Raw genomic sequence first — 26,892 nt, forward strand, 5'->3', positions numbered from 1 at the left:
TCAAGGTTGGCTCCTTGCTTTAAGAGGCCACGTCTACACAGGAAGGCCCCTGCTCCCGCACCAGTTTAAGGCAAGGTGTGAATTTTTCAGTGTTTCTTGGGAAGTTTAAGCTAACCTGAAAAGCCACTGGGACAGCAGAATGAGAGGACCCCTGCGGGGGTTATACCAGTGTGGCTGCATTGTGTAACTAGTAAACTATCCCACTTAGTCAAGGTCATCCGCAGCTTGGGCTCCTGCCCCTCTGTAAATCACACGTGGGACTCATGGGAACGAGCTGCCCAGACTTTGTAACACGAGCTGCCACATCTCGGCGTTGGAGGCCCATTTCTGGCAGCCCCATGACCCGTCACCCCCACTGACTAGAGGGGCAGCCTTGCCGGGACTACATTTCCCACCGTGCACTGCTCCACGCTGAATCGGGGCTCCCGCTTGCGGTGCTGCGGTGCTCGATGGGAATTGTTGTCCACGCCCTGCCCACCACCTCTAGTCCACCCCCCCGCAGCCCCACGAGACCGAGACCGGAGGATGACGCCGTGCCACTGTGGGAGGCAGGTCCTGTTAGCTACGTAACGTGGAGCCTGGTTGACTCCAATGCGGATGGGGGCAGAGAGCTCCGAGATTGAGACCGGAAGTGATATTCCGGAAGCGGGCCAGCGGTGCGTGGGCTGTCATCGTAAAATGGCGGCCTGAGGTGAACGGACTGGGTCTCTCCTTCCTCAGGTGTGTGTACAGTATCCCCCACCCCACCCGGGCCTGTCAGCTGGCTCCGCCGCTTGGGGGATGGGCAGGCGGGACCGAATCGACCCATCCTGGGGGCTGTGGGAGCGGACGGGACTAAATCGCCCCGCTCCGGAGGGGTGGTGGCAGCGGCAGAGGGGACGGAACCAACCACCCCTGGGTATATGTGGGTGTAAACAGAGCCGCGTCCGCCGCTCCTTGGAGGTGAGCGACTGGGCCGAGCCAGTGGGAGGCTGATGGGGGGGCGGGGACCGGACCGAACCAAGTAACGGAGGGGGGCGGGGGACGCACTGGGCAAGGGAACCACCCCAGGCAGCTGAGGAGTGGGGGGGAGAATGGAGTCGCCTGGGAGCGAGGGTGGCACGAGGCAGGTGCCCCCTTACGCCTCCCTGCTGCCATAGAAGCAAACAGCAGCCCCGGGCCCTTGCTACTTGGCGAAGCCTTGTCTACGCCGGGCGCTTTACTCCCCTCCCCCCCGCTGGGTCGGGGCAGGCCTGCCTAGTGCTGCCCAGCCCCCCAGGGGAGGGGGCACCGTCTGCTTGGGATCGAGGCTGCTTGCAAGGAGCAATTAGAAGAGTGAGATGCAGAGCCCTGGCACTTGTGCTGGCCTTAGGCAGATGTTTTCTTCTCTCTCTTGTTGCTGTGTTAACGACCCGCACTGACAGCTGCTACTGACTGTAGCAAAGTGAGAAGAGGGTCTAGCCAGGGCACTCACGTAGAGCCAGGTAAAGTGATTTTTTACAAAGAGTTGATAGGATCCCTGATCTTCACAGCACTCCTGTGACATAGCTGTAAGTAAACAATATCCCCCTGGTATACCCGGAGAAAGTTATGCACAGAGAGGTTGAGTCTTGCTAAGAGCCACCCACTTGCAGATCTGGCAGAACTCAGTAGCCCCTAGTAACCCCTCCCATGTTCTGTCCAAGGGGTGGGGGGGGAAATCTGTTTCTGTAGGGAGATGCTCCACCAATTAGAAACTTTAACATTCATCTTACAGGACCATTTCTGTAGAAGCATCAGCTTGATAGACTTGGAGCAGTGAATGATTCACCTAGTGTTCAGATTTTGGGTGCAGGGGAAAATTTATATATATATATATATATATATATACACACACACACACACACACACACACACACACACACACACACACACACACACACGTGTCCTTTTCTCTCCCACACCTTGTCTCTGTATGCGTTAAGACTAACCGGTCCCACATTGAGAGGGATCCAATGCTCTGTTTCTGTTTTTTATATTTTGTACAAAGGACACAATATTAAAGTGAGTTGCACTGCAGTGATCATGGGAACAGTATTGGACACTGTCCCACTTAACTTACTGTGTTGAAAGACATGAAATTACAGTTGTAAACAAGTTCCTTTGCTTCTTTAGGCCAAGACGCTCCATCCCTCTACCAAAATGCAGTATTCCCATCACTGTGAGCACCTTCTAGAGAGACTGAACAAGCAGCGAGAGGCAGGCTTCCTTTGTGACTGCACGGTAGTTATTGGAGAATTCCAGTTCAAAGCTCACAGAAATGTGCTTGCCTCCTTCAGCGAGTACTTTGGTGCATTTTACAGGGATGCCTCTGACAGTAATGTGGTTTTGGATCAGACTCAAGTGAAGGCTGATGGATTTCAGAAACTCCTGGAGTTTATATACACGGGAAACTTAAACCTTGACAGGTAACCTTTTTTTTTTTGTTTAAAGTTAAAGAGATCCAGCACTGATTTCTTTGCCATAATTTATGGCAGAACACATTTAATTTCAGATACAATACATACTAACGAATAAAGCTGTCTACTTGGCTTTTAAAATACTGCCCTGCATATGAACCAACTAGGGTTCCTTTATTATTTTCTATTCAAAGTGTGTGATAGTGTCTAGCTTGTTAAAACTGGTTTCCTATTTTCTCTCTTGCCAAGGTATCTAAACTCATTATTAGCCCTTACAATTGCTGTCGCCTAATCATTTTTCAGATTGAGTTGCTGTAGTTCTTCCCCCCCCCCCCCGCCCATCTACTCAATTTCTATACCAAAGCCTTTATGTGCATGCCAGACTCACCATGGTGACCCTGATCGCTCTATTATAAATATAAAAACAATTACAAACTTAGTTTGTGTAAGCCATCCAGAAGCCATTTAGAGTGTCTGTTTTTCACACATCTAACTACTTTGTCAGGGTAGTAACTAGAATCAACTTTCCAAGTGTCTATATAAATCTTCTCCAAACTATATTTGGTCAAATGACTTGCTGGTAGGAGTTTTTGTATTTGTGACTATGACTCTCTGGATTGAGATTAAAAAGATCCATCCTACTTAATTTCTGGGAGGAGAAGGATAACCCCCACAGTAATGTTCGTTATACAGGAGCCCATTTTTCCTCATATACATAGACAGACCTAGCTGCATAAGAAAGGCAAATACCAGCATTTGAGAGAAGATGTAACAGGGCTCACCACCACCAGAGCACCCTCCTGTAATCAACCATGATGGGTCAGGGCTAGTCCTCCCTCAATTTCTCCTACAATCTCCAGGGCTGAGTGAGTTGCCCATCTTTTCCTCCATGGATCACCCTGAAGATCACCTTTCCCCACCCAGGAAAGGACTGTCGTCCTTCTAGGTCTAAATGAAGCTCTTCTTAAAAGGTCTAACTTATTAATAGAATTTCAACCTCCAGCAAGTCCCTCTGAGTAATACAGTTCTCAAAAACCCCAAAATAAGGCAGGTTGAAATGCAGCAATCCTCCGGGTCCACACTCCTGGCTGCCCACACAAGAGTAAACAGTCCCTCTTCTCCAATTCCTATGCCCAGGCTGCCATATCTCTGCCACATAACTATTGTTTCATTTCCCAGGCTCCTTTGCTTGCAAGTCCTACCCTTCTTATGGGAACCTCCCTCTAGAATCAGTTGTCTAGTTCATGGGCTTGGCCTACTCTGAGCTAGTTCTTCCCCTTTACCTTGAGGCTTCTATATGAGTCCTCTATTTCTCAGAGTTTCTTCATCTGGCCAGTTCTTTCCAACAGCTCCCATCTACTTCACTCTCCCAACAGTTTTCTACATTTCTTTCTCTTCACAAGATACTCCCAACTATCACTGTCTTATGTAGCATTCTCCAAGTAACTCTGACGTGCTCCCTTTTCTGAACTGCTGCCATGGTATTTATAGAGGCAAGGTACCTTCTGTCAGGCCCTGTTGGGAGGCAGGTAACTAGTCACAGGTGAACTGGATCCATTTCCTCTTAAAGGGGCTATTCACCCTGTAATAGATAGTTTAGGGACACCATCAATTCAAAAATTGCACTTCTGTATGAATTTGTTTTACCTGTTACTGTTACAGGTAACACCTCTTATTACTGTACCTGAAAGTGATTAGAGAACAAATATCCGCATTTTAGTTATTAACTTTGTGCACTTTACATCACTTTGTGTAGTCAGTTTTTCCTGTTGTTTGTGTGGGGAAAGAAAACAATTGCTTCCATGCAGAAGTAGTTAAAGGATTGGAGCCATAGACAATTTCACTCTGCAATCAGTGCTTGAGAGGAAAACTTGTATAATACAAGGTATTCTAATCACTACCTCTGAGTACCAAAAATAGCAGTTTTTAGTTATTTAGGCTCTGATCCTGCAATTGGATCCACTCTGGCAGAAATTGAATGTAAAACTGTTAATACAGCATCTTGGTTGCACAAATAAAATGACAAAAAGTCAGGCAACGTGAGAGCATCATTAGTTCTGCCACACTGCACATATTTAGTACAGTGGTTATTAAAAATATGGATTTTTTTTTTACAGCACCACTGTATTTACTTTTTATACCATTGTATTTTTGGTAGTCCCTATTAGACCAGATATATCTCATGTACCATGATAAATGTCTAGTTTTTAATAGTTTCCACACTATTTTCTATTCTTTGTGTATCTTTAATATATATTTTTGTGGTAAAATCATGTACCTTACGTATAATAAAATTTAATGTTCCATCAGCAGTGCAGACAAGTTAACGCAATAGATGGAACCTTAGTTTTGTATTTCCTGGCCTATTGTGATTTGAACTGTGCAACCCTAATGCTGAACTAACTTGGGGGTTTGTGTTCAAGATATTATTCTGTAGTTAATATTATCTTTCTAAGCTATTACAATCAGTTACTGCAGTTTTTCTTTAAGAAAGTGCTTTTACAAACCACTGTAGCATCCTTAGAATGCTTCTGTAACTGCTGGCCTTGTCCTTAATGAAGAGAGGTAAAGAGAGGAAGAGGAGGAGAAAATAGATGGACAAGAAGAAAGACAGGAAAGAAAGACAGATAAGACAAGAAAGGAGAATGGGAAGGAGATAAGAAAAAAGAGGTTGAAAGAACACCTGTGGTAAATTCTGTTTTACTCACTTTAGTATTACATATTATTTCACATGAAGGAATATTCAGAATTTGGGCTGACCTTCTGAACTTCACTGCTTTTCTTTTTTTTAATCATCATTTTTTTCCCTTTTGCATTTATACTGAATGCAAGTAAGCTTAGACCAAGGTGATCTGTATAATTCTTAGTCATTTTATTGTTCTGAAATTGCTTTGTATGTTGTGTTGACGGAGAAAAGCTTTATTTAAAACCTGTCCAGTGGGTAACCTATTACCATACTAAAATCACTTTGTTTACCACTGATTTTGTATTCAAGCATTGTTAGGTCAGAGAGAGTTATTTTTTTAGAATAGTGTATAACCCATTTTTAAACTCTTTTTTTTTTTTAAATCACTGTAGGTTGACCTCTGTTCAGGTATAGCAAAAGTATAGTGGCCTAAAGCTATACTTCCTGGGTTTTACTCCTCTCTTTGCCACTGATCCACAGTAATGACCATTTGAAAACAATTTTGTCTGTAAAATGGGGCTAATACCTATTTCACAGAGGTGTTGAGGTTTTATTCATTGTCTGTGAAGTGCTTTGAGATCCTTGAATGAAACCACAATAGAATTATTATTTTTGTCAGCTTGTACGTCTCCTATCATATATCAGTGTTAATTAATCTCAAAATATCAAAGATATAAAGTTAGATTCTCCCCTGACGGTTGTTGTATTTTTTTTAACCATGAAACTATTTTTAAATAAGAGAACAGCCATGTAAAAATCTTAGTACAGCTCTACCCTGTTATAATGCCACCTGATATAACAAGAATTCGGGTATAACGCGGTAAAGCAGTGCTCCGAGGGGGGCTGGGCTGCGTGCTCCAGGGGATCAAATCAAGTTCGATATAATGCAGTTTCACCTATAATGCGGTAAGATGTTTTGGCTCCTGAGGGCAGCATTATATCGAGGTAGAGGTGTATTTATTTATATTGATTCTTAGAGACACATGTTTTCTTTGTCCAGAATATTGTCATTTAGCCTTGTTTCCTTGCAGTTGGAATGTTAAAGAAATTCACCAGGCTGCTGACTATCTCAAAGTGGAGGAGGTGGTCACTAAGTGTAAAATAAAGATGGAAGACTTTGCTTTTATTGCTAATCCCTCCTCTACAGAGATTTCTAGTATTACGGGAAACATTGAACTGAACCAACAGACTTGCCTCCTCACTCTTCAAGATTACGATAATCGAGAGAAATCAGATGCCCCTTCTGCAGACTCAGTTCAGCCACAAGCAAAAAAAGTGGGTTTAGAAAAGAAATCTACTCAGACCAGAAAGCGAAAAAAGACTTTTAACTCTCAGAAAAACATGAAGAATAAACCAGTGCAATATCAGAATGACATAATTGAGAACTCATCAGTCGATATGTTTTTAGATGCAAATAAACTGGCCACACAGATAACGGAACAAGCTGCCCAAGGCAGCGATAACTCAGAGCTACAGTTAGCGTCAGTGGTGGAAAGTGAGACTTTTGCAGCACAAGATGTTTTGGTTCAGACTATTACAGTGAAACAAAAACGGGGGAAGCCACAGCAGAACTGTGCATTGAAAGAACACAGTATGTCTAATATAGCTAGTGAAAAGAACTCTTACCAACTGGAGAGCTCTGGAGAAGAACTCGATCAGAAATACTCCAAGGCCAAGCCAGTGTGCAACACTTGTGGGAAAATATTTTCAGAAGCCAGTAGTCTACGACGACATATGAGAATACACAAAGGAGTAAAGCCTTATGTGTGTCAACTATGCGGGAAAGCATTTACACAGTGTAATCAGCTGAAAACACATGTCAGAACGCACACAGGTAAGCTGTGGTCTTGGTTTATAAGGACTTCTTCCATTTTTAATGATAGCATGGGGAAGCATAACTAAAAAGGAGCCCTGTTTTCTTCTAATATGTTGTTTCAGAAGCTTCGAATCTTCATGCTGACGTTCTGTATATTTGGATGGTAACTGCTGGTCAGTGCTCATTGCATTCCACCAGTCTGTAATATTTAAAAATAGAAACTATGACTGTGTCTAGAAAAATAGTATAGCTAGAAAGGATAGCACTGCAGTCAAAGCACTCTGTAGGGAATACCTTGACTTCCTAAAGTCTCAGCAGATTTGATTCAGTCCTTTATCCTTGTAAGGTAAATAAGTGGAGTGCAATGCAGAAAATGTCTGATATACAAGAGATCAGACTCTCCTTTCTTGCTATGTCACATTAATGGCATTTATAATTTATTAGTTCACTGGCTTTCAGATTTCCATGATGTACACAATATAGTAATCTGTGCAGCTATTTATGTCTGTCAAGTCTTGATGTACCAGAATGAGTTTGATAACATCAGGGGTTGAAAAATCCAATCTCCAGTGGCAAGTAGGAAGCTTCCACAGTGATATCTTGTTTATAGTGCATTGCTAAGCCATAAATTGTTACGGAATTTGAGCTTTCATTTAATTACATAAAGTTTATAGCACATGGTTATGAGAATAACTTTCCAAATATGAATTGATGCCGTGCTGTCTGCAAAGAGCCCTGGTGCCTTTGCTGCTGCTGCTCATAGCCTTCTCAGTAGGTGACAGAGTAAAATTGTCTACACATGGGTGCCTTTTACTGCTGTTATTCAGGACTCTAGGAGAGTAGTGAAACTTCCAAAAATGCTTTTAGTTTCATTATGCTCCTCTTTGGGCAGATTCAGGCAATGGAGCTATTTCTAGGAATCTCAGGACGGAGTAGAGTAGGGGGAAATAAGAGGCTGTAAGGGTGGGCCGAGGGAAGAACTTTTCTTTCCAGTAGTCAAGGGGGAGGGCTTCTTATCTACCAGACGCTGACTAGCCAGAGTCTAATATGAAAGTTGGAGCCCCTGAGCAGGCTTCAAAGACAGTGTTTTTGGGAGAAATATCAGCAGTGCATTTCCCTTTCTGGTTCTTGCACCTGGACTTTGCATGGATGGTTGGGAAACTTTGTCATTTGTATCAACCACTGGATGGCAGGTTTAGTCCTCTGGAGAGCAGGTGTCTGGTCATTTATTTTTTTGTCAAGCCTTGATCTATGGCATTATGTATTACATTTAAGGATCCCTGAAACCTCTGCCTACTAACAGATTCTGCACTACCATAGTAATATAAATTCATGTTCTCCTACTATAGTCCCATGAGACCTAGGAATAGTACTTAGCACATATTTATTAGAGAATGCCCTAATAGCAATTCAAAAATAGTGAATGGTCATGGAACTGCTGTTAGCATGCTGCAGCTGACCCTAACGAAATATTAGCAAGAACTGAAGAACATATTAGCTGGACAGACCAGATGACTTAACAGGTCTTCTCCATCTCAAATATCCAGGATTTTGCATAAGTTAAAATGATTCTCTGCCTACTGACAGTGCAGTGCTAGTATTAATTGTGAAGAATAGATTTTATTAAAACTAATAGTTAATTACCAGAGAATTTTCAAATGGTAATGCTTTTAAAAAATTATCTGCTGCAGTTCTCATAATGTGCAGGCTCAGCTGCTTGATTGTTGGGTGCTATGTGGCATCACTAAACAAAAAGTACAAGGGTCAACCTCTGAGTTTGGGTCAACTAACTTAACTGAAGGCTTTCTTACATAGACACCAAGACAGTGGAAGCGTAACAGTTTCTCTTTCCCAGGGGAGAAGCCATACAAATGTGAATTGTGCGACAAAGGCTTTGCCCAGAAGTGCCAGCTTGTTTTCCACAGTCGCATGCATCATGGAGAAGAGAAACCATATAAATGTGATGTATGCAATCTGCAGTTTGCAACTTCAAGCAATCTTAAGATCCATGCCAGGTGAGTGAAAGTACTAACTAAAGACTTGATCCTGCAAATACTTATGCACAAGCGTAGTTTCATGCATGTGAATAGTTGACTTAAACAACTACTTGTGCAGGAAGTTCAGTGTGTGTGCACGCGCATGCAGAATCAGGCCTAAAGAAATGTTGTACTTGTTTTTGTCATTCCCAGTCCCTTCCCTACTTTCAGTAGTAATTTGGAGCAGTCCATGTGGGATCATTCATCCTAGCGTCCCTGTTGCATTTGGTAATTTCTTCCCTTTCTAACCATACTGAGAGAAGAGAACTTCTCTGCCATTATTGTCTTGGTGAAGGGATGAATCCATTTATATTCTCTGGCAGGGGAGAGAGTACAACATATCTCTCTGCAGTGGCTGTCAGTGTTGGTAGTCAGCTTTCATAGTAGAGTGACACAAGTCTTGCTTACTTCTTAGGGTTGACCTATTGCCTGTGCAATGCCCTTAGCCTGATCCAGCAGCCACTGAAGTCAGTGGGACTCTTTCCGTTGACTTTGGGAATTGGAGCTGTCCCTGAGGGTGAGACACTTCCATCTGAAAACTATACTCTAATCTTACTCCTGTTAGGCCACAAAATATCACCACAGTGAGGCCAGATATAAGATATTAACTGGTGTAATACAAAGTTCCTTTCATCTTGTGCGGGATTCTCTAAGGCATGTGTTTCTTACTAGGAAGCACAGTGGTGAGAAGCCCTACGTGTGTGATAGGTGTGGGCAGAGGTTTGCTCAGGCCAGTACGCTGACGTACCATGTTCGTCGCCATACAGGAGAGAAGCCATATGTGTGTGACACCTGTGGGAAAGCATTTGCAGTGTCCAGTTCTCTGATCACTCATTCTCGAAAACATACAGGTGAGGATAAATGGGCTGCTGAGTGAGCTGGCATAAATTGGGGATCTGTCTTGGAGAGGGTTGGCTGCAGCGGAAGAGGTAAAGGGAGCAATTAGTGATATGGGAGTCTAAAGAGCTGGATTTGGGGAGGAGTGGAGTAATGGAGTCTGCATTAGTGGGTATGGAATCTGTATAGGAGAAAGTACTAGAGTCATGTCAGCTCTTTCCTTGGGGGTTGCTTAGTGTTGCAAATCTGAATTTTCATTGCGGTTTGGGGAGCTCTTCACAGCATTGTACACTGACTCTGTTTAATATGTATTTTACATACACATGTCTGTATATTGAAAAACTAACCACCTTGTGTACCCTTCAGGAGAGAAACCATATATATGTGGCATTTGTGGCAAAAGTTTTATTTCCTCAGGAGAGCTCAATAAACATTTTCGGTCTCATACAGGTCAGTTTCCAGATTTTTTTCAGGATGCTCTTTAGCATTTAAAATACAATGTTCTGTGCTATAATTGAGACATAAATTAAGAGGACGCACTGTGAATCTATGTTAACTCATTTAAAAATTGATAGTTTTTCTTTAAATAAATCTAAACTGTTGTAAATCTAAAATAACAAGACTTCAGCAGAGCAGGGAATCAAGAACTCTGATGCTAAAATGTCTCTGTGAGTCAGCATGCCACTTAACCTCTTGGAGTCTCTGTTTCCTCAACGGTAAAATAGAGATTATTCTTTTTTATCCATTCCTTGGATTATAAAGTGCGGTCTCTTTGTAAAGCATTGTAATATGGAGTAGCATGGGAATTATTTAAATATTAAAGAAAATATTTACGGTGCAGTATTAGTTTTCAGATAAACATTTGTACAAAGACAAGTTAGGTGTATGATCTGCTTCAGATGAAGCAGTCAGTCCTGTATTCACCATTTTCATCTCGTCTTTCTTTGAATGTTTTCATTCTGGATACTGTTTTTAGATGGGTTTAGTTCATAAAGCTGTTAAAGTAATTTTCATTGCAGTTATTTTGCCTTTTGTCCCATAGACAGCTTAAGAAATAGTTTTTCTCTGTTGCCATTTTGCAATTATGTTCTGCAATTCTAACTGTCAAACCCATTTTTCAGGTGAAAGACCATTTATCTGTGAACTGTGTGGAAATTCTTACACAGATATTAAAAATTTAAAAAAGCACAAAACAAAAGTTCACACAGGTAAGTGTTAGTCTTATAAAAATGAATTTTTGGGGTCACAGAATAACAATTCTGCTTTAGTGCTGAATAAATGTTTTTAAATGTAACACAAAATTAGATAAGAAAAGAGGTCTGGCTAATAGCTCTGTTTAATGCCTAGAATATGTGCTCTAATGGCACCCAAATCTTTCAGATGATAAGGATTGAAAAAAGCAGGCTTTAAAATGGAATGTCCTGGCGAGATGTTAAAAAAGAAAATACAGTGACTACAGTGTTAAGCCACTATTGTCAATAGGGAATGGGGGGCTGCTGACAAGACTATTTATGTTTAAAAATCTGGTCTCATCTAATAAAACTGAAAGATTTCTGCTCTAAGACAGCTGTGAAAGTCATCTGGGTCACACAAGACTTTTGTGAATCCTATTCAGTATGGCTCTACCCCACATTCTGATGGCTCTCACAGGTATAGATTTGAGGTGAATGAGACACCAGTTCCAGGAATTACTCTTCCTGATTCTTTGTAGGCCCATTCCTTTATGCAATGGTTAAAGATGGTGGGTTTGTTTGGTTTGGGTGGTTTTTTTTATATAGTCAAAGTTAATCCATATCTGAGCTGGATTGACAGGCACGCAAGCTCAGATAGACAGCTGGTGCAATGCTTACAAGTAGGAATTCTATCCTAAAAAAGACTTCTCAGTTATACCTAGTCCTATTCTTCCTAGATTTACATGCAAGTGTTTGAATGGCAGTAACTTTGGTATACAGATAGCTTACAACTCCTCCATGCTCAGTACTTTATGTGGGCAGTTCAGATGATAATGTAAACAGCCTCCCTCCAGATTGGCTCCACATGCTTTCTTACACTGGATCACATCTGTCCATACTTAAGTGCATTAATACCACAACCTCCTTGCCTCTAGTTGTATAAAAAAGAAATCACAGGGGCTGGCCCAGATAGTACAGGGGAGAGACTAGCAGAATGAGAGGAGAAGTACCGTGCAGCGGCAGCTTTGAGGATCACGGACTGGTGAAACTGCATGTAGAAGATGGGTGGGGAAGATCTAGTAGATAAAGGAAGGGAGTGTCAGGGAGAGACGAGCTGTAAGCTGCTGGGGAGGATTTGGTGGAAGTGGAGCTGGAAGAATAGTGAAGAGACGGGTTGGGAGAGGGATGTAGAGGCTGCCAAGCAAAGGAGGTCCAGGTTGAGGGAGCTGGAGTGTGGTGCAGGCTGAGTATGTGGACACATGGAAGATGAGGTGAGAAATAAGCCAAAGTGGTGGCAGGGAGAGAAGGGAGTTAAAGTAGCATCAACAGGAGAACTGCAAACCTTTGCTTTGCTACTCTGAAACTTTGCTTAGTGCGTGGCCCTTGCATGCTACCATAATATTGTATTAGCCTGGCACGATTAATTAATATCCTTATCTAGCCTCAGCAGGGCCTGACTCAAAGCCCTACAAGGATTCAGGGGCAGGGGAGACATATGTCAAAGTTTAATGGAAGATCTATTGTCACCCATTTCAGCTGAGACCTGAACAAAACTGAGTTTTCAAGTACACTTGTACTCTAGACAGTGACTGTGTAAAAACAATCTTCTCCTGCAAAAGTTTTGTTCTTCCTAACACTGTGTTAATTGAAGAGATAATGCCTGACATGCCCACGGTTCTACAGCCCACTGCTAGAATATTTCAGGGAATCCCTGCTGATTTTCCTCATAATTTCCCATTAACTGTGACATTAAGGATATGTTACTCTACTGTGGCCCAGATAATGGAGGCTCTGTTGTGATGTATCATTTCTCGAGCTGTCATGACCTGGACACAGGCACCAGGGACTTGATTATTTAAAGCTCAGACTGGGTTGGAAGGGACCTCAGGAGGTCATCTAGTCCAACCCCCTGCTCAAAGCAGGACCAATCCCCAACTAAATCATCCCAGCCAGGGCTTTGTCAAGCCTGCAGTTAACACACCCCTACTTATTCCGCAATGTGGTGCCATATAGACATACTGCAAAAGTGCTCAGCATTCAGGATTCAAGGCCACCATTTAGAGACAGCCCAAGAGGAGGTTTCAGGCCTCTTTGAGCTCTCTGCTGGCACACCCCTTCCTTGGATACAGCATATTCCCCCGGCAGGCTTGGGGGGGGGGGGTGCAGCCAAGCCCCCAAGTTCTCTTATCCCTTTGGGACACTGTGTACCCCTAGGGTGGAGTAGCCCGTGAACTCCTTTATGTGGAAAGAGCAGAACCCTGGGAAGGCACAGCCCCAGCTTGTGGCAAAGGGACCCACTTCATTCACTCGATCTACCAACCGTGGAGGAGCGGGGAGCGATGCAATGTGCAGCAAGGCAATGGAACTTGCTGCTGATATGAAACTGGGTGGGCCAGCCAGTATGAAGGAAGCGGAACAATGCATTTGGAGTATTGGGGCTTATTGACATCAACGTACTGTATGAAAAGGAATGAGTAGAGACGGGTCCGAGAAGCAAGGCTCTGACCCAGATCTGAACATCCTCACAATTCAAGGGAACCCAGAGTTTTGAGTCAAGCCCTTCTCTAGTAAATGAAGCTACAGAGAATTAAGGAGGAGGAGCAGCCACATAAACATTGAAGAAGTGGGGTTACGATGGCTGCTGTTCCTCATCAATACAATGCTTAGCAGCAGTAAAACAGACACTACAGAATAATAAAACAGGGACACAGACTGTACAGGAGGGACATTTTATAACTGCATATGCTACCTGAAATATCACATTTATAACACTGCATGCAAACAAAGGGGACCTTAGTCACTGAGATGTGCAGTATTCTAGAAGGAACAGACAGGCTGCAAAGCTACTTGATCTGGCCAGAGTGAAGGGTGTCAACTTCAGCTACACAAATTGGGCAATAAAAAGTCAGAGGAACTTTTTTATACAAGTGTAATCTACAGATTCCAGCTGAGGAATAGAACTTTATCAAGATATTGCGGTGAATCAGAATAAGGTCACAACTTCTTTCTACCCTAATTTATTCATCTTTCAGACAGAGATAATAAACGTATTGAACTGACACGAACAGAGCAAAGCTTAATTAACCTTAGGCATGCAGGAGTTTAACTAGAGGCGTGATTTAACACTCGTTAAGTGAAAAGTCTGTGTGGACACTCATTTTGATTTGAGTGGTTTATAGCTGTTTAGATTAAATCAACTCCTAAAGCCTTGTCTACATGGGAAAGTTGCAACAGTTTAACCTAACACAGGTGACAAACCTGTATAATTAAACTGGTTCATAGACACTTATTTTGGTTTAGGAGTCGCTTAAATAAAAATACCTATACTGGGAAGTGCACCAGTTTAATTAACCTGTCTCATAGGGTTGCCAATCCTACAGGATTGGCCTGGAGTCTCCCGAAATCGGCATTGATCTCCTGGTGACTATTGGAAGCAATCCAGGATATTTTAATAAGATATTTTGAGAAAATGACACTCTGTCCTGTTTGGGAGGGAGAGGAGAGGAGGAATCTCCCAGAATAACTTAAGTCAGAGTTGGCCACCTTACTCTCTCATGTAGACAAGCCCTTAGTTTCTCCAAGTGCTTTGAAAGGCATTATGGTAAGTGTTAAAGGCTAGTGTTGTTACACCATGAAATAAAATGAAAGGGCAGCTTTCCGAAGAAACAGTGGTAAAACTATAGGGTTTTGGGAGGCAGGGGGAAGAAGGGAGTTAGTTTTGTTTTTAATAAAAAGGGATGGATTTGCTGGTTTTCATCCATGCTCAAAATTCCCAAGTTACAGCTTTCAGAGAATCTGTCTGACAGAACTGGTATGACAGGTTATGTAACTCAAAACAAAACAAAAAGTAACCTTGTCGCCAAGTGATGGAAGAGCAGCAACATTATCTGCCTTGTTCAGTCACTGAAGGTTTTTGGTTTGTTTTTTTAAACTCTAACTGAATTACAAGGAGTGAGTTTCAGACACCCCAAATGCTTACACTTAGAGAACTCTTTTTTAAGCCTACCAGCCAGCCGGATGAAAGGGATAGCTTTGCAGTGCTGCAGAGCACCCTTGATTAATTTTGAGCAGTTCTCTATCCAGTCTTTGTTCCCTAGAAGAAAATACTTGTAATGAAGTGTTGTAAGGGGACTGAAGTAGGTGTACTTGTTCCTGCTTCCAGGGTGGGAAGAGAGAGAGACTGGACTAGATGACTTCTCAAGTTTCCTTCCACTCCTGCATTTCTATGATTCTATCATTTGATGGTGGGGGAGTGTTGAGGTTTTTTGACAGATAAAAAAGGTTCATATCTTAATTTACCTCACCCACTCAATTGTTTTTCCTGTCACTAGTGTACTTTTCCTTACATTAATTGCAGGCATTTTACTTTTTCCTCGTGAATAAATGTGTTAAATTTTGTTTGTTTTGTTTCGAGGATCCGAAACCACCCTTGATTCTAACACAGTTGATAATTCCTACAATGAACAAGAATCCATTCAGAATCAGAAAAGCCCTTTGTCAGAGTCTGCAGATGTGAAGCCTTCTGAGATGTCTTTACCACTTCCTCTTCCCATTGGGACAGAAGACCATCAGATGCTGTTGCCTATAACTGGTAATCAGTCTCCTTCTTCAGACACATTGCTGAGATCTGCTGTGACTGGATATTCAGAACCTCAGTTTATTTTCTTGCAGCAGTTGTACTGACTCTGTGCGATATGGGAATCAACTAGACAATCCTGATAGTGAACACACACATTACTGGTAAGGTGAACATCATCATCCAAGCTGTTGGACTTGCTCTTACTCATTCTTTTGAGTGAAGACATTTGGTAATGTATCTACCCTGTGCAGTGCTGTTTCTCACTTCTTGTTAAATTTTGCGAATCTGAAATCATATTTACCATATTGACCACTGACATTTCCTAGGAGGAAATATCTTTCCAGAGCACCTGCCTTAAGAATCGTCTGTTAAATAGATACGTAACTGTACTCTGGAGATCTCCTCCAATGCTCATGCAGAGCTAACATGTTAGTGTCATTTGTGAGCAGACTTTCAAGCCATATTTTTGTTAGTGGGTTTACTTTAAATACCTTAACTCACAGTTGGGATCCTTGTACACAGCCTTATTTTTAAAAAAAAAAATATTGCATGAAAAATGTATTAAACACAGGTTCCCAAACTCGAGGCCAATGTCAGAGGAGTATATGATGACAACTGGGCCAGTTCTCTGGTGAAATGTTTTTGAAGCATTATTGGTATTGATCAGAAGTAGCTTTTGCCAGTCTGAGACAAGATGGAAAGCTTTGGGCAAATGCCACTGACAGGTGAGGGAGGCTTTCCTTGAACAGTGATTTAGAGGCTAGATAGCACAATGCCTTTCCCTTTCCAAGGCCTGGATTTACATTCAGAAGTGACAAAAATGAGTTTGACCCTAGCTGTCATCTCTCCACATCCCCCAAACATCTCTTAGTTTGACAGAAGTGACAGTCTTCTGCTCAGGAGAGGTCAAAAGATGGAATATGATGAATGCTGTAGGTCAGATTGGATTAAGATTATTGTAAGTACGAAGGTGTGTTGAGTTAGCTGTGAGGTGACATGGGTAGCACATGTCTGACTTTTATCATCATAGTTATTAACATTATAGTAGCACCTAGAGCTCCTAGTCAGGATCAGAGGCCTTTTGGGTTAAGCACTGTACAGACACATCAGAGGAGACAGTTCCTGCCCTGATGAGCTTACAATAAATGAGCAATAAATTTACTCTTAAAAAAATTAAGTGAAAGCTAAAGATGGGGGTGTTTTAGTAAAGAAGATTGACCAGAGGCCCTAAACTTTTGGGTTACCCACAATAGGCTCTTACTATTCCATGCCAGAATTCAGGAGGGCATAATAGAAAAACATTTCCTTAAAAAAATAAATGCAGTGTTTATTTACTGCTTTATTTCCCATGCCAGTAGTGCAGTTTTAGGCAGTTCCTGTGGTTTGTAGCAAGACCCATGTGAAAGGTTTTTTTTTTTTTTTTAACAAACATTCTTGTGCCAGAGTTGGCACACAGGGCAGATATTAGGCTCTTCAATTCCTCTCTGTCTTTTGCTGCTGCTTCTATCTGCTCTATGGTGCTGAGAAACTATTCTGCCCTCCCTCTCTGCTAACGGTTCTTCTTAAGGTTTCTCTTGGACTCCTTATTTCCTCACACCAGTTGGTTTCCACTGAACAGCTTCATGTGAAGTTTTTGTGTTGATATCCAGAGTACATGCCCCAGATATGTTCAGGGCTTCCTTCTGAGTGTGGTGGAAATGAGTTGCTGATTGATGATTTCATGGATCTCTTCATTGGTAATGAAGTCCCTCACTCTCCAGAATCTTACATAGGCACTTATTTTCAATGATGTCTAGTTTTCTGTCTAACCATTTGGTAGATCTACATCTGTCACAGCCATATGTTAGCACTGAGATTACATTAGAATTGAAAATTTTCAGTTTTGGTCTGATTTTCTATATTAAGGTTAGTAAATGCTGTGGGTGCCTTTCCTATTCTTGATGTCACTTCCTTCTTGTGATGTCCATTGGTCAATATAGTGCTGCCAAGGTAGATGAATGGGTTTACTTTCTTGATATTTTTGCCTGTAATATCAATATTACTGCTTGAAATCTAGGTTTCAAAGATGTTTGTTTTAGCATGACTAATTTTGAGCCCTGCTTGGCCTGTCGTTGGCGGCGGCAAGGTTGTCTGTCTTTATTAGTAACTTTTCATGGGTGTCATTCAGCATGTCATCAGCAAAGTCTGGGCCTTCTAGACATTTGCCAACTCCCCCATGCTATACCAGTGTTAGTGTTGCTAATACACTTCTTCAGTAGTCAGTCTATGGCAATGCCAAACAACAGCAGTGATAAAATGCAGCCCTGTTTCACTTCAGTGTCCACACTGAACCATTCAGTTGTCTGGGTGTCCACCCTTGCAGAGCACTTCACATCTCTGTACGTGGCCTTGATGATGATTATGACTTTAGCTGGGATTCTATAAGAGTGAAGAATGAATAGTCCATAATGTATGTCTATCTTTGAAAAAAAAAATCAGTGAAATTGTTGAGGAGAGCTTGCCATTCTGTAATTTCTTCTGCGGTAGTCTGTAACTGAATATCTGGTCTACACAGAATCTTTTGGGCCTGAATCCAGCCTGTTTTCTACGCTTTGCATCCACTGCCTCTTTCATCCTGTTTAGAATCACACTACAGAAGGCTTTCCCTGCAACAGAGTAGTGTAACTCCTCTTCAGTTGTTACAGTCAATAAGATCACCCCTTTTGGACATTCTGATGATTCCATATTTCCATTGGTCAGGAGGCTTCTCTTTTTCCCAAACTTTATTGAACAGCTCTGAAAGTTTCATTAAGGTGATGGTATCAAATGTTTTTAGCATTTCTGCAGTGATTTGATCATCTGCTGCTGCTTTGTTATTTTTTTCAGCTTCCTGATTGTGGCCTGTACTTTTGTCATCTCTCTTGGACTGATGTTAACGTCAAGTTGGTCAGGTTTGCATGTTTAAATGGAAGTCTGGTGCTGAAGTCGACCTTGGTCTGTTGATTTCTGTGAATGCTCTGTCCATTTATTTTTTCTGTTCTACCTCAGTTGTAAGCATTTTTCCATCTTTGCTTTTTATTGGCCCATGTCCTATTCTGAAATTGACACACAGGATTTTAATCACTTGGTAAATAGCCCTGATAATCGCTTAATAGCAGCAGCTTCAGCTGCTAGATCTTCAGTGTATCTTCATTCTTCTGCCCTTGCGTTGCTTTTCACCACTCTGTCTGCTTTCATGCACTCCTCTGCTTTTTCCAGTACTCTAGTTGGTTTTAGCATTCAGGATTTTTCCTTTCGGTATCTTTCCTTCCTCAAAAAGAACAGGAGTACTTGTGGCACAAGTACTCCTGTTCTTTTTGCGGATACAGACTAACTCAAACTCCTTCCTTCCTCAGTGAGACGTCATATCTCTTGAGTTATCCATATCTTCTTCTGCCTCTATTGATATCCAACTGTGGCTACTGCAGCTTGAACCATATTGTCTGTAAGCCTGGCCCAAGGAGTTTACATTAGCTTTTTCTTTTACAAGCAGCGTTTCTGGTGTCTGACAGCGTCACTGCTTAAGGTCCATTGTGATTAGTGGGAGTGTTTTTATGCCTCACCAAGTCAATCTTAGACCTGTCAAGAATCATCAAATAAAGAGCCACAGAGGCATGTTTTCTCCAGTCAGACAAACAGCACCTGTGCTATTTTTAAGTGCATTCTTTGTTGGTTGGTTATTTGTTGATAATATTTTATCTGCATTGGTGCCTTGGGTCTAGGCCCTGGTAAACAGAAGAGCATAGAAGATGCCACTTAATAGAATTCCTACTCTACTCCATATAACAACTCATCTTCACCTTAATTAAAAGGGCCTTGTGAAAAATTTCATAGTGGATTTATCCTCTGCAAATGGATTCCTGAATCCTGGGCATGGCTCTGTCTTTTATTTGTTGCTTTCTTTATCCATGTGTCTGTTTTCCTCTTTGTCTGTACATTTTAAATGAAATAGACTTTTCATCTTTTGTTGTTTATAATTTTAAATGTGATGTGTAATACTGTTTTTGATTGTTTAATGCTTAATTACATGTGGTCGATTTGCTGTTGAGGCTTACTGGACATTATGAAGTACAACCAAGTCTCCCAAGAGTCTTCTTACTGCACTGAAGCCAATCCTTGCCATTGCTTCCTGACCTTCACTGTATTTGCTTTGCACTTAGCTCCATTACAGCATTTGCCAGCATCTACTGTCCTTCAGCACATGAGTGTAGGACACTGGATGAATCATTTTGGGTTGTCAGTGGTGCGCAGTGTGGCTTTTTTCATTCTTTTGAAATCTTTGTTTTTTTCCCCTCGTAATCTCTCAAGGATTCCGTGGCCAACTGGTAATTCTGTGACTGAAGAACCGCACCAAAAAGCAGGGCCTTGAATATAAGTGACAAAGGTCCACTCCATGTGACCAGATCTAAGGCTGCATTTTCTGACCAAAAATACAGCAAAGGTATAAGGATGAACGCAGTTTTAGTAATTAGTATTGCACAAAAGAAAAGCCGTCTTAAGCGCTCTGCCAACTCCTATGGTTACACTGCTATTTGGCAAGTTCATCTTTAAATGTACTAAAGTACATCTCTTCTGATGTGCTATTACTATTTTTTTTTTAAAGTTTAACTTGTTCAGAATTACTGAGTAATGCATATATTACCAGAAGAGCAAACTAACTCTGAAAAACACATTCCTATGTAGAATATGCATTCCATAAGAATGCTTGTTTCAACTGTTTTTATATTTCTAAAATTTTAGATTACTACAGTATTCTTACATTTCAGACTTTTTTAAAAAAAATCAGTGCTTAGATTTATACTGGATCCAGTTTAGATATTTATAGAAGTGACATTTGCTTTATATTACTCATTTAGTTTTCTTTATACACAGGAAGATCATCATTTTTACAAGACAACGGTTTTAAACCTCTCTTCACAGAATACACAGGTTCTGATAAAGTTGTTCTCTTGCAGCAATAATTTAATGATCTGTACTCTTGAGTACCAATTCTTAGCCTCAACTTTGATGAAAATGACTCAGCTGCTGAGTTCATTTCCCTTAAATATATTAATTTAATAAACATATAATGTAAAAAACGTGTAGGAGTGGTCCAGCTGGGTGCTGTCGAGCTTTGAGAGAGAGCTCTACTGCATATCTGTGACAATGCCAGGAGTACTTTCCATGCATCTCTTATGTGAAAGCGTTCTGCTCTCAAGTTCAATTTTGAGCTGGAAGTTATCAAGAGGATTGATGGTCCATGTAAAGAGTGAATAGGGGGAAAAACGTGGACATCTTAAATAGTCAAATGCCGTTAATAGTTAACCAAATTTCTCCTTTCTGAAAAATGAAAGCGAGAGCATTAACATTTCTTTAAAATTTTGAAAAAGACTTCTAAAGAATATCTCCAGTGTCCAAATCTCAGCAAGTCCACTAACTTCAATGGAAGTTTTGCCTGAGGGCTTGACTACTCTTGGAAATTTACCAAAATAGCTAGCTATTCCAGAATGGGGAGTTCTACCAGAATAGCTACTCTGCAATAATTATTTTGGTAAGTTCCAAGTGTAGAAAAGCCCTGAGTAAGGATTACAAGATTGGACTTTGTGAGAGGCTGTTCGTAAGACTTACAGAAATAGGTCTAGATAAGAACTAGTAATTGATTTGGGTTAAGTTATTTTTGAAGTATTTTTCCTGTATATACAAAGTGTTTTTCCTTCTGTTATGTATATATAGTTCAATTCTTTTTTTATAATCCCCTGTGGGGGTTTTGTACATACTTAGGTTGCAGTGTTTGTTAGGCTTTAATAAACTTGTTTTGTAATTTTCCCTCAGCTTCTGTCTGGTGTTTGTAATTACAAAGGGTAGTAATTAAAGGAGGAGGAGAGACAGTCTAACATAACCACCATCACAACGCACTACACTAGCGTCACAGAAGGCTCAGAGACAGCCCTTGGCACTGTATACAGCTGTATAAGGGTTATTTGAGAACAGCATCATTCATTACATTTTCCTTCCAACAGAAGAAAACACCCAAGTCCCTTGCTACAAGGTAATATTTTGGGTGTAAAGGAATAAAAACATTGTTCTAAATACACCTCTACCCCGATATAATGTGGTTGTGGGGAGCCAAAAATCCCTACCGCGTTACAGGTGAAACACTGTTATATGGGGTAGCAATGGCAGGGCTGCAGCGGTGATTTTTTTAAAGAGCCTGGGCTTCAGCTGCGGGGAGCCCCGGGCCCTTTAAATTACCAGCGAGCCCCGCTGCCACAGCCCCGGGGTAGCAGCGGCAGGACACCAATGCTGATTTAAAGAGCTCCAGGCTCCGGCCACTGCAAGGAGCCTGGGCCCTTTAAATTGCCAGCGGAGCCCTGCTGCCGCAGCACCGGGGTAGCACTGTGGGGAGCCTGGGCCCTTTAAATCACTGCCCTAGCCCCAGGGTAGCAGTGGCAGTCCTGGATCCTTTAAAGCGCTGCCTGAGCCCTGCTGCTGCAGTCCCGGGTTAGTGGTGGCAGGGCTCCAGTGGTGATTTAAAGGGCCCAGGGCTCCGCAGCCTTTAAAGCGCTGCCGGAGCCCGCTGTGAACCCATGTTATATCAGGTCGCGTTATAGCAGGGTAGAGGTGTACTACTTACTGTAATTAATTTTGAGCTGTGAAAGATTCAAAGCACTGTGCAAAACAATGTAAGTTTTCCCCCATGTTTTAAAGCAGATATAAACTACTTTGCAGTGAATGTCTTCTACAGAGGTTATCTTAATTTTTTTTTTTAAATATCACTTGTATTTTTTTCTATGGAGACAGTAGAGTCTGTTGGCTAAAGCACGGCCACTGACTTGCTGGGTGACTTTGGGCAAATCATATCTTGTCCCAGTGCCTCAATTTCCCCTTGTAAAGTGCTTGGAGTTCCAAAGATGAGAACTATGTAGCATTTTAGCTATTACAGTTTATTCACAGGAATAAAGTAGTAGTTTCTTGCCTATAGTAATTTTTTAATTCAGAAGTATACAAGATAACTTAGTCCTCAGACAGAATTTGTTATTTTGGCTATTTTATTTTGAAGAAACCTGCTGAAATAAGTACTATAATAGATTTAGAAGTAGTCTGGCCCAAGTCATTACAGTGATTCTGATCTGCATGGTATCTAATCTAGAGTGACCAGACAGCAAGTGTGAAAAATCGGGGCAGGAGCTGGGGTGTAATAGGAGCCTATATAAGAAAAAGACCCAAAAATTGGGACCGTCCCTATAATATCAGGACATCTGGTCACCCTAATCTAAACAGGCACAAAAACCCAATATCCCTCTCTCCACTTCCAGGGCTAAGGCTAATTTTGTGCACGCACAATCGGTATCAATACCCTCTTGGATATTTCTGCCTGATACAGTAGGGCCCTAAGTAGTCCCATAGCGCTAGGATAGCAATGTTGTGGCACTGAGAGTCCAACTAACAATAATACATAGTTGCTTTTTAAATGCATTGCTGTAGCTACTTGACAATTTTGCTTTATTTTAGAAGCCTGATTTTCTTGCCAATGTACACTCTTTCTATTTAAGGGCAGTATAATCTGTCACTTAAAAACCCCCACAACTTTCTGCTGTACCTGTGGAAGATATCAGTGCGAAGTACTGCTGTCATAGTTGGTTGTTCTTCCTCTGTTACTCTGTGGGAGGGTGGATCATATTGACTAAATGAGTAGGCACAGAAAGAAGACAGACGCTTGAGACAGAGAGCATCGTGTCTCCTTATATAAAAAATGACAGCAATTAAACCCATGCACTTTCATCATAAGAGTCCTTTAATCATAGTCTGGGCATCATCTACCGAACTTCTGTTTATCTACAGCAGTGGTTCTCAACCTGCAGCTCAATCAGCACACAGCTATGGCCCATATGACATCCTCAGGGCTATATAGGTAGTGTGTGTTGTGGGCCGCATCCACACAATATACAGAGAGAGCTGCATATATGGCCCACAATGCTAAATAGGTTGGGAACCACTGCCTACAGCAACAATATATACTACTATGTTAAAAAAACTCATGTTGGACTCAGTTTGAGTTGGTTTTATCTCTAGTACTTTTCAAAGGTATATTGGCGCACTCCAAAATAACTTTCTCAAGAAACTACATACTATCATTTTGACTTACAAAGAAATAAGACAGAAAAACCCACACGCTGATAGATATAAATGCATCAAGTTGTTACCTTGTTCACAAATGTTCTGCAACTGCTCCTATTGCAAGACTGGCATTAGCATATTTGTTATCAACCTCCCCATAACTTGGTGTCCAATAGTAATGCCTTTTAAGGCCATGAGAGAGTTCTGCAAGATATACATGCCCATCCACTTCATATGGATCCACGTCTGTACAATTCGGTTTCAAGCGGCCAGTTTTAATTAAGTCTGAAAATGCCTGAAATGAACAAATGCAAAGGATTTAAATTTAACATTCTTTAACATGTTCTACCTGCCAGAGGCTTAGAAAGTCCAAAGCAGAACAGTAGAAGATGATGCAGACTGGGTCAGCACTCAACGGCATTTTAATCATTTGTATATTTTTACTGTCCCATAATTGCTTGGTATGAGAAGACCATGCCACAACTACCATAATTTTACAATAAAATACAATATAAAGTTTTACAAATAGTTTTAGTGAGCATACTAGTTGTATACAATGAAGATAAGCTGTGGAAAAGGTCAATGATGAAGAAAACACTTACGACACAGGTGGCCTCATCAAATTTGTTTCCCCAAATATAAATGTAGGAAAGCACCATGTTTGTTTTCATTGAATCCGAAAGAGCAACAAGTCCTTTTCCACTTATATTGTTGCTCACTATTGCTAACCTAGTAAACAGAAGAAATAAAACAACAAATTATATAAGTAAATTCCAAGCCATTTGATTCCTACCTCATAAGTATGGTATTTGGAACAAATCAGCAACAAAAATTATTTTTATAGCTCAAATCTGTTAAGTCCTATATAATTCTAATATTCCTCAAGGCACTTCCTTGATTTGGGTGGCAAAGACTTTGACGATTCATTTCTTCAAAGCAGGTGACCCTATGCTTGGTGGCCGGCTCTCATATTTAGTCTGTTTTGAAGCATGGCCCTGGCTTCTAGCCAAGTTAAACTTTGATCCTGGAGCTAGGAGAGGTATTTTTGTATTGGTGAACCTGAAAGTTTTTCAGAGGCACCTAGCAGACCCTTTGATCTTTACTCCCCAAAACTAATGGCTTCAGGCAAACAGGTATGATCAGTGTTTACATCTAGCCAAAGGTATGGTTTTCTGCAAGACACAAAATATATCCTGTAGGAGAGATTAGACAATCTCCTGGTGAACCTGAAATAAACTAAAAAAAGGCTTCAAGAAAATCCTTTTTAAGACCTGAAACAACACACAGAGACCCTTATTCTTGCAGTGTGTCACACTGACTTAAATGGCACTGAGTGCAGCAATTAGGATTTTTGTTTGCAAATCCTCTGCAAAGCCTAGACAGTCAAGACACTAAGGGTACATCCAGACTACCCGCCCTATCGGTGGGTAGCGATTGATTTATTGGGGATCGATATAGTGCGTCTCATCTAGACGTGATATATCGATCCCGAACGCGTTCCCCATCGACTCCGGAGCGAGCGGCGGTAGCGGAGTCGACGGGGGAGCCGCGGACATCGATCCCGTGCCGTGAAGACCCGAGGTAAATCGATCTAAGATATTTCGACTTCAGCTATGCTATTCACGTAGCTGAAGTTGCGTATCTTAGATCAACACACCCCCTAGTGTAGATCAGCCCTAAAGGAAGCGAGACCCAGATCTGACCACCAATGTTCATTAGAGTGACTTGAGATGTGTACTGTGACCAAATATAATAGAGGAAAATACTATCAAATTAATTTTAGATTCATCCATAAGGGGAAAAGAAGAACTTGCTAAAATATCAAAAGTATGAGAACAAGCAGTAAAAACATTTCCAACAGAAACTACTGTTCTATAACAACAAATAACTTAAACCAAGGGGAGAGGGGAAACCAAGTAAAATGGAAAAAAGGGCTTTTAGTAGAATTGACCATAGGAAGGGTAAACCAGAAAATTTAGCAGCTTGGAAGTGTGCCTGGTGGAGGGAGGAGAGAGTTTGGGACTTTTGCCATGAAGGGAAGGGCTCGGCAGCAGTAGTGTTCCAGGGTTTAGTCACTGACGTGGTAAAGAGTTTGGCCTCCTTTTGCCACGTGGATGATCAAATTTAGGGGTCAGAAGCTGGATAGGGAAACTACTAGGGCTTTGTCACTGGTGGGAAGGGAGCATCTTCATGTTTTCTCCCTCTCTTGCCTCTCTTCCCTCTGCCCCTAGCCTTTCTTGTTTCTCGCATCCCTCCTCCCAAGAGCGGAGAGTCCATGTGACTTCCCTCCCACAGATTGACCCAGCAGTTCAACCCAGCCAGTCCAGACACTCAGGTTTGCTTTGCAGAGTGGGGAGCATTCCTTGGACTGGCATTTCACTGGTTCTGCCAGAGCCCAGGTGAAGCCAAGGGACTGTCATCATCAGTGTCCCCAGCTGTCCCCATCTATGTGTGATTTTGGAAACTGTTTGACTCTGCAGTTTGGATCACTAGCGTAAAAAAGTGATGTATTACATATACATATACTGCTGTGTCACATTTTCCGATTTTCCACTAGTTACACCTGCAATCTCTTTTTGGGAGTTTTATCTATACTAACGCTTGAAGAGTCCTGTTGTACAAAGCCAGGGCTTCACTCAGATAGATGGCTCCATCATCTTCTATCCTGTTTGAATTAAGATCTAGGATTTCCAGAGTTTGGTTCCGTTTCAGCAGTTCTCCCAAAAATTTCACACCATCACGAGTTATTTTATTACTGAAAGAGAAATATTTTTTTTTAAGGGGGGATACTATTGAGAAACCTGCAGTATTACTTCCTAGGCAGAAAATGCCTCATAGGCTGCTGAATAAACTGTTCTGAAATTTACAGCTGTTGAAGCAATGTACAATACATGTACTCTAACCAGATTTTTACTCAAACTGGCAACTATTAACACAAGCTAACAGATTAATGGGATTTTTAGAACCCATTCTAGAAATCCATGTGCAGGCACTTCCAATAGTTGCTGGATACCAGGATCAGGTCCTAAATGTCTTATGTTGTATTTTTCCAATGTTTGATTTTTTACATCTTCTGTAGAGTGGCATAATTTCACACACTGTCTGATTAGTATGTACCGTAGAGTAAGTGCTCTTTCTTCACTCAAGTGTACAGTACTACAGAATTTAAGGCCACAAGGGACCATCAGATTATCTAGTCTAACATCCTCTATATCACAGGCCACCAACACCACC

At 41.5% G+C, this 26,892-nt stretch overlaps 2 protein-coding genes across 17 annotated transcripts in view; one reads left to right on the top strand and one right to left on the bottom strand.

Annotated features, from left to right (window-relative positions):
• Nucleotides 1-601: 601 nt before the first annotated feature.
• On the top strand, nucleotides 602-21,366 carry MYNN (myoneurin). 7 transcript variants are annotated; one of them, XM_045029340.1, is made up of 10 exons: nucleotides 1,406-1,529; nucleotides 2,134-2,426; nucleotides 6,135-6,937; nucleotides 8,775-8,934; nucleotides 9,628-9,806; nucleotides 10,159-10,242; nucleotides 10,914-11,000; nucleotides 15,379-15,555; nucleotides 15,636-15,709; nucleotides 19,870-21,366. In XM_045029340.1, the coding sequence occupies exons 2-9, from the start codon at nucleotides 2,161-2,163 to the stop codon at nucleotides 15,671-15,673; spliced, it is 1,794 nt and encodes a 597-aa protein (XP_044885275.1). In that variant the 5' UTR covers nucleotides 1,406-1,529; nucleotides 2,134-2,160; the 3' UTR covers nucleotides 15,674-15,709; nucleotides 19,870-21,366. The 7 variants fall into 7 exon arrangements, 2 of the variants coding, with proteins under 2 accessions (XP_044885275.1, XP_044885276.1); XR_006582041.1 differs by lacking the exon at nucleotides 15,636-15,709 and having other exon boundaries at nucleotides 19,870-20,002; nucleotides 20,434-21,366; XR_006582038.1 differs by lacking the exon at nucleotides 1,406-1,529 and adding an exon at nucleotides 602-720 and having other exon boundaries at nucleotides 15,379-15,704; nucleotides 18,409-21,366.
• A 1,151-nt stretch (nucleotides 21,367-22,517) lies between these two features.
• LRRC34 (leucine rich repeat containing 34) overlaps nucleotides 22,518-26,892 on the bottom strand; it is a 34,249-nt gene continuing 29,874 nt past the window's right edge. For all 10 annotated transcript variants that reach the window (XM_045029364.1, XM_045029361.1, XM_045029356.1 and 7 more), the window contains 3 exons: nucleotides 26,258-26,413; nucleotides 24,261-24,387; nucleotides 22,518-23,953 (listed from right to left, as the gene is read on the bottom strand). In XM_045029364.1, coding sequence (XP_044885299.1) covers nucleotides 23,750-23,953; nucleotides 24,261-24,387; nucleotides 26,258-26,413 — 487 coding nt within the window. In that variant the 3' untranslated portion in view covers nucleotides 22,518-23,749. The remainder of the gene's footprint in view (nucleotides 23,954-24,260; nucleotides 24,388-26,257; nucleotides 26,414-26,892) is intronic.

Source organism: Mauremys mutica, chromosome 9, assembly GCF_020497125.1.
Source record: "Mauremys mutica isolate MM-2020 ecotype Southern chromosome 9, ASM2049712v1, whole genome shotgun sequence".
Classification (NCBI taxonomy): domain Eukaryota; kingdom Metazoa; phylum Chordata; order Testudines; family Geoemydidae; genus Mauremys; species Mauremys mutica.

Coding starts and splice junctions, on each gene's coding strand:
- MYNN (XM_045029340.1), top strand. CDS start 2,161: ATGCAGTATTCCCATCACTGTGAGCACCTTCTAGAGAGACTGAACAAG. Junction 9,807..10,158: donor TCATTCTCGAAAACATACAG/GTGAGGATAAAT, acceptor TGTACCCTTCAG/GAGAGAAACCATATATATGT. Junction 15,556..15,635: donor GATGCTGTTGCCTATAACTG/GTAATCAGTCTC, acceptor ATTTTCTTGCAG/CAGTTGTACTGACTCTGTGC.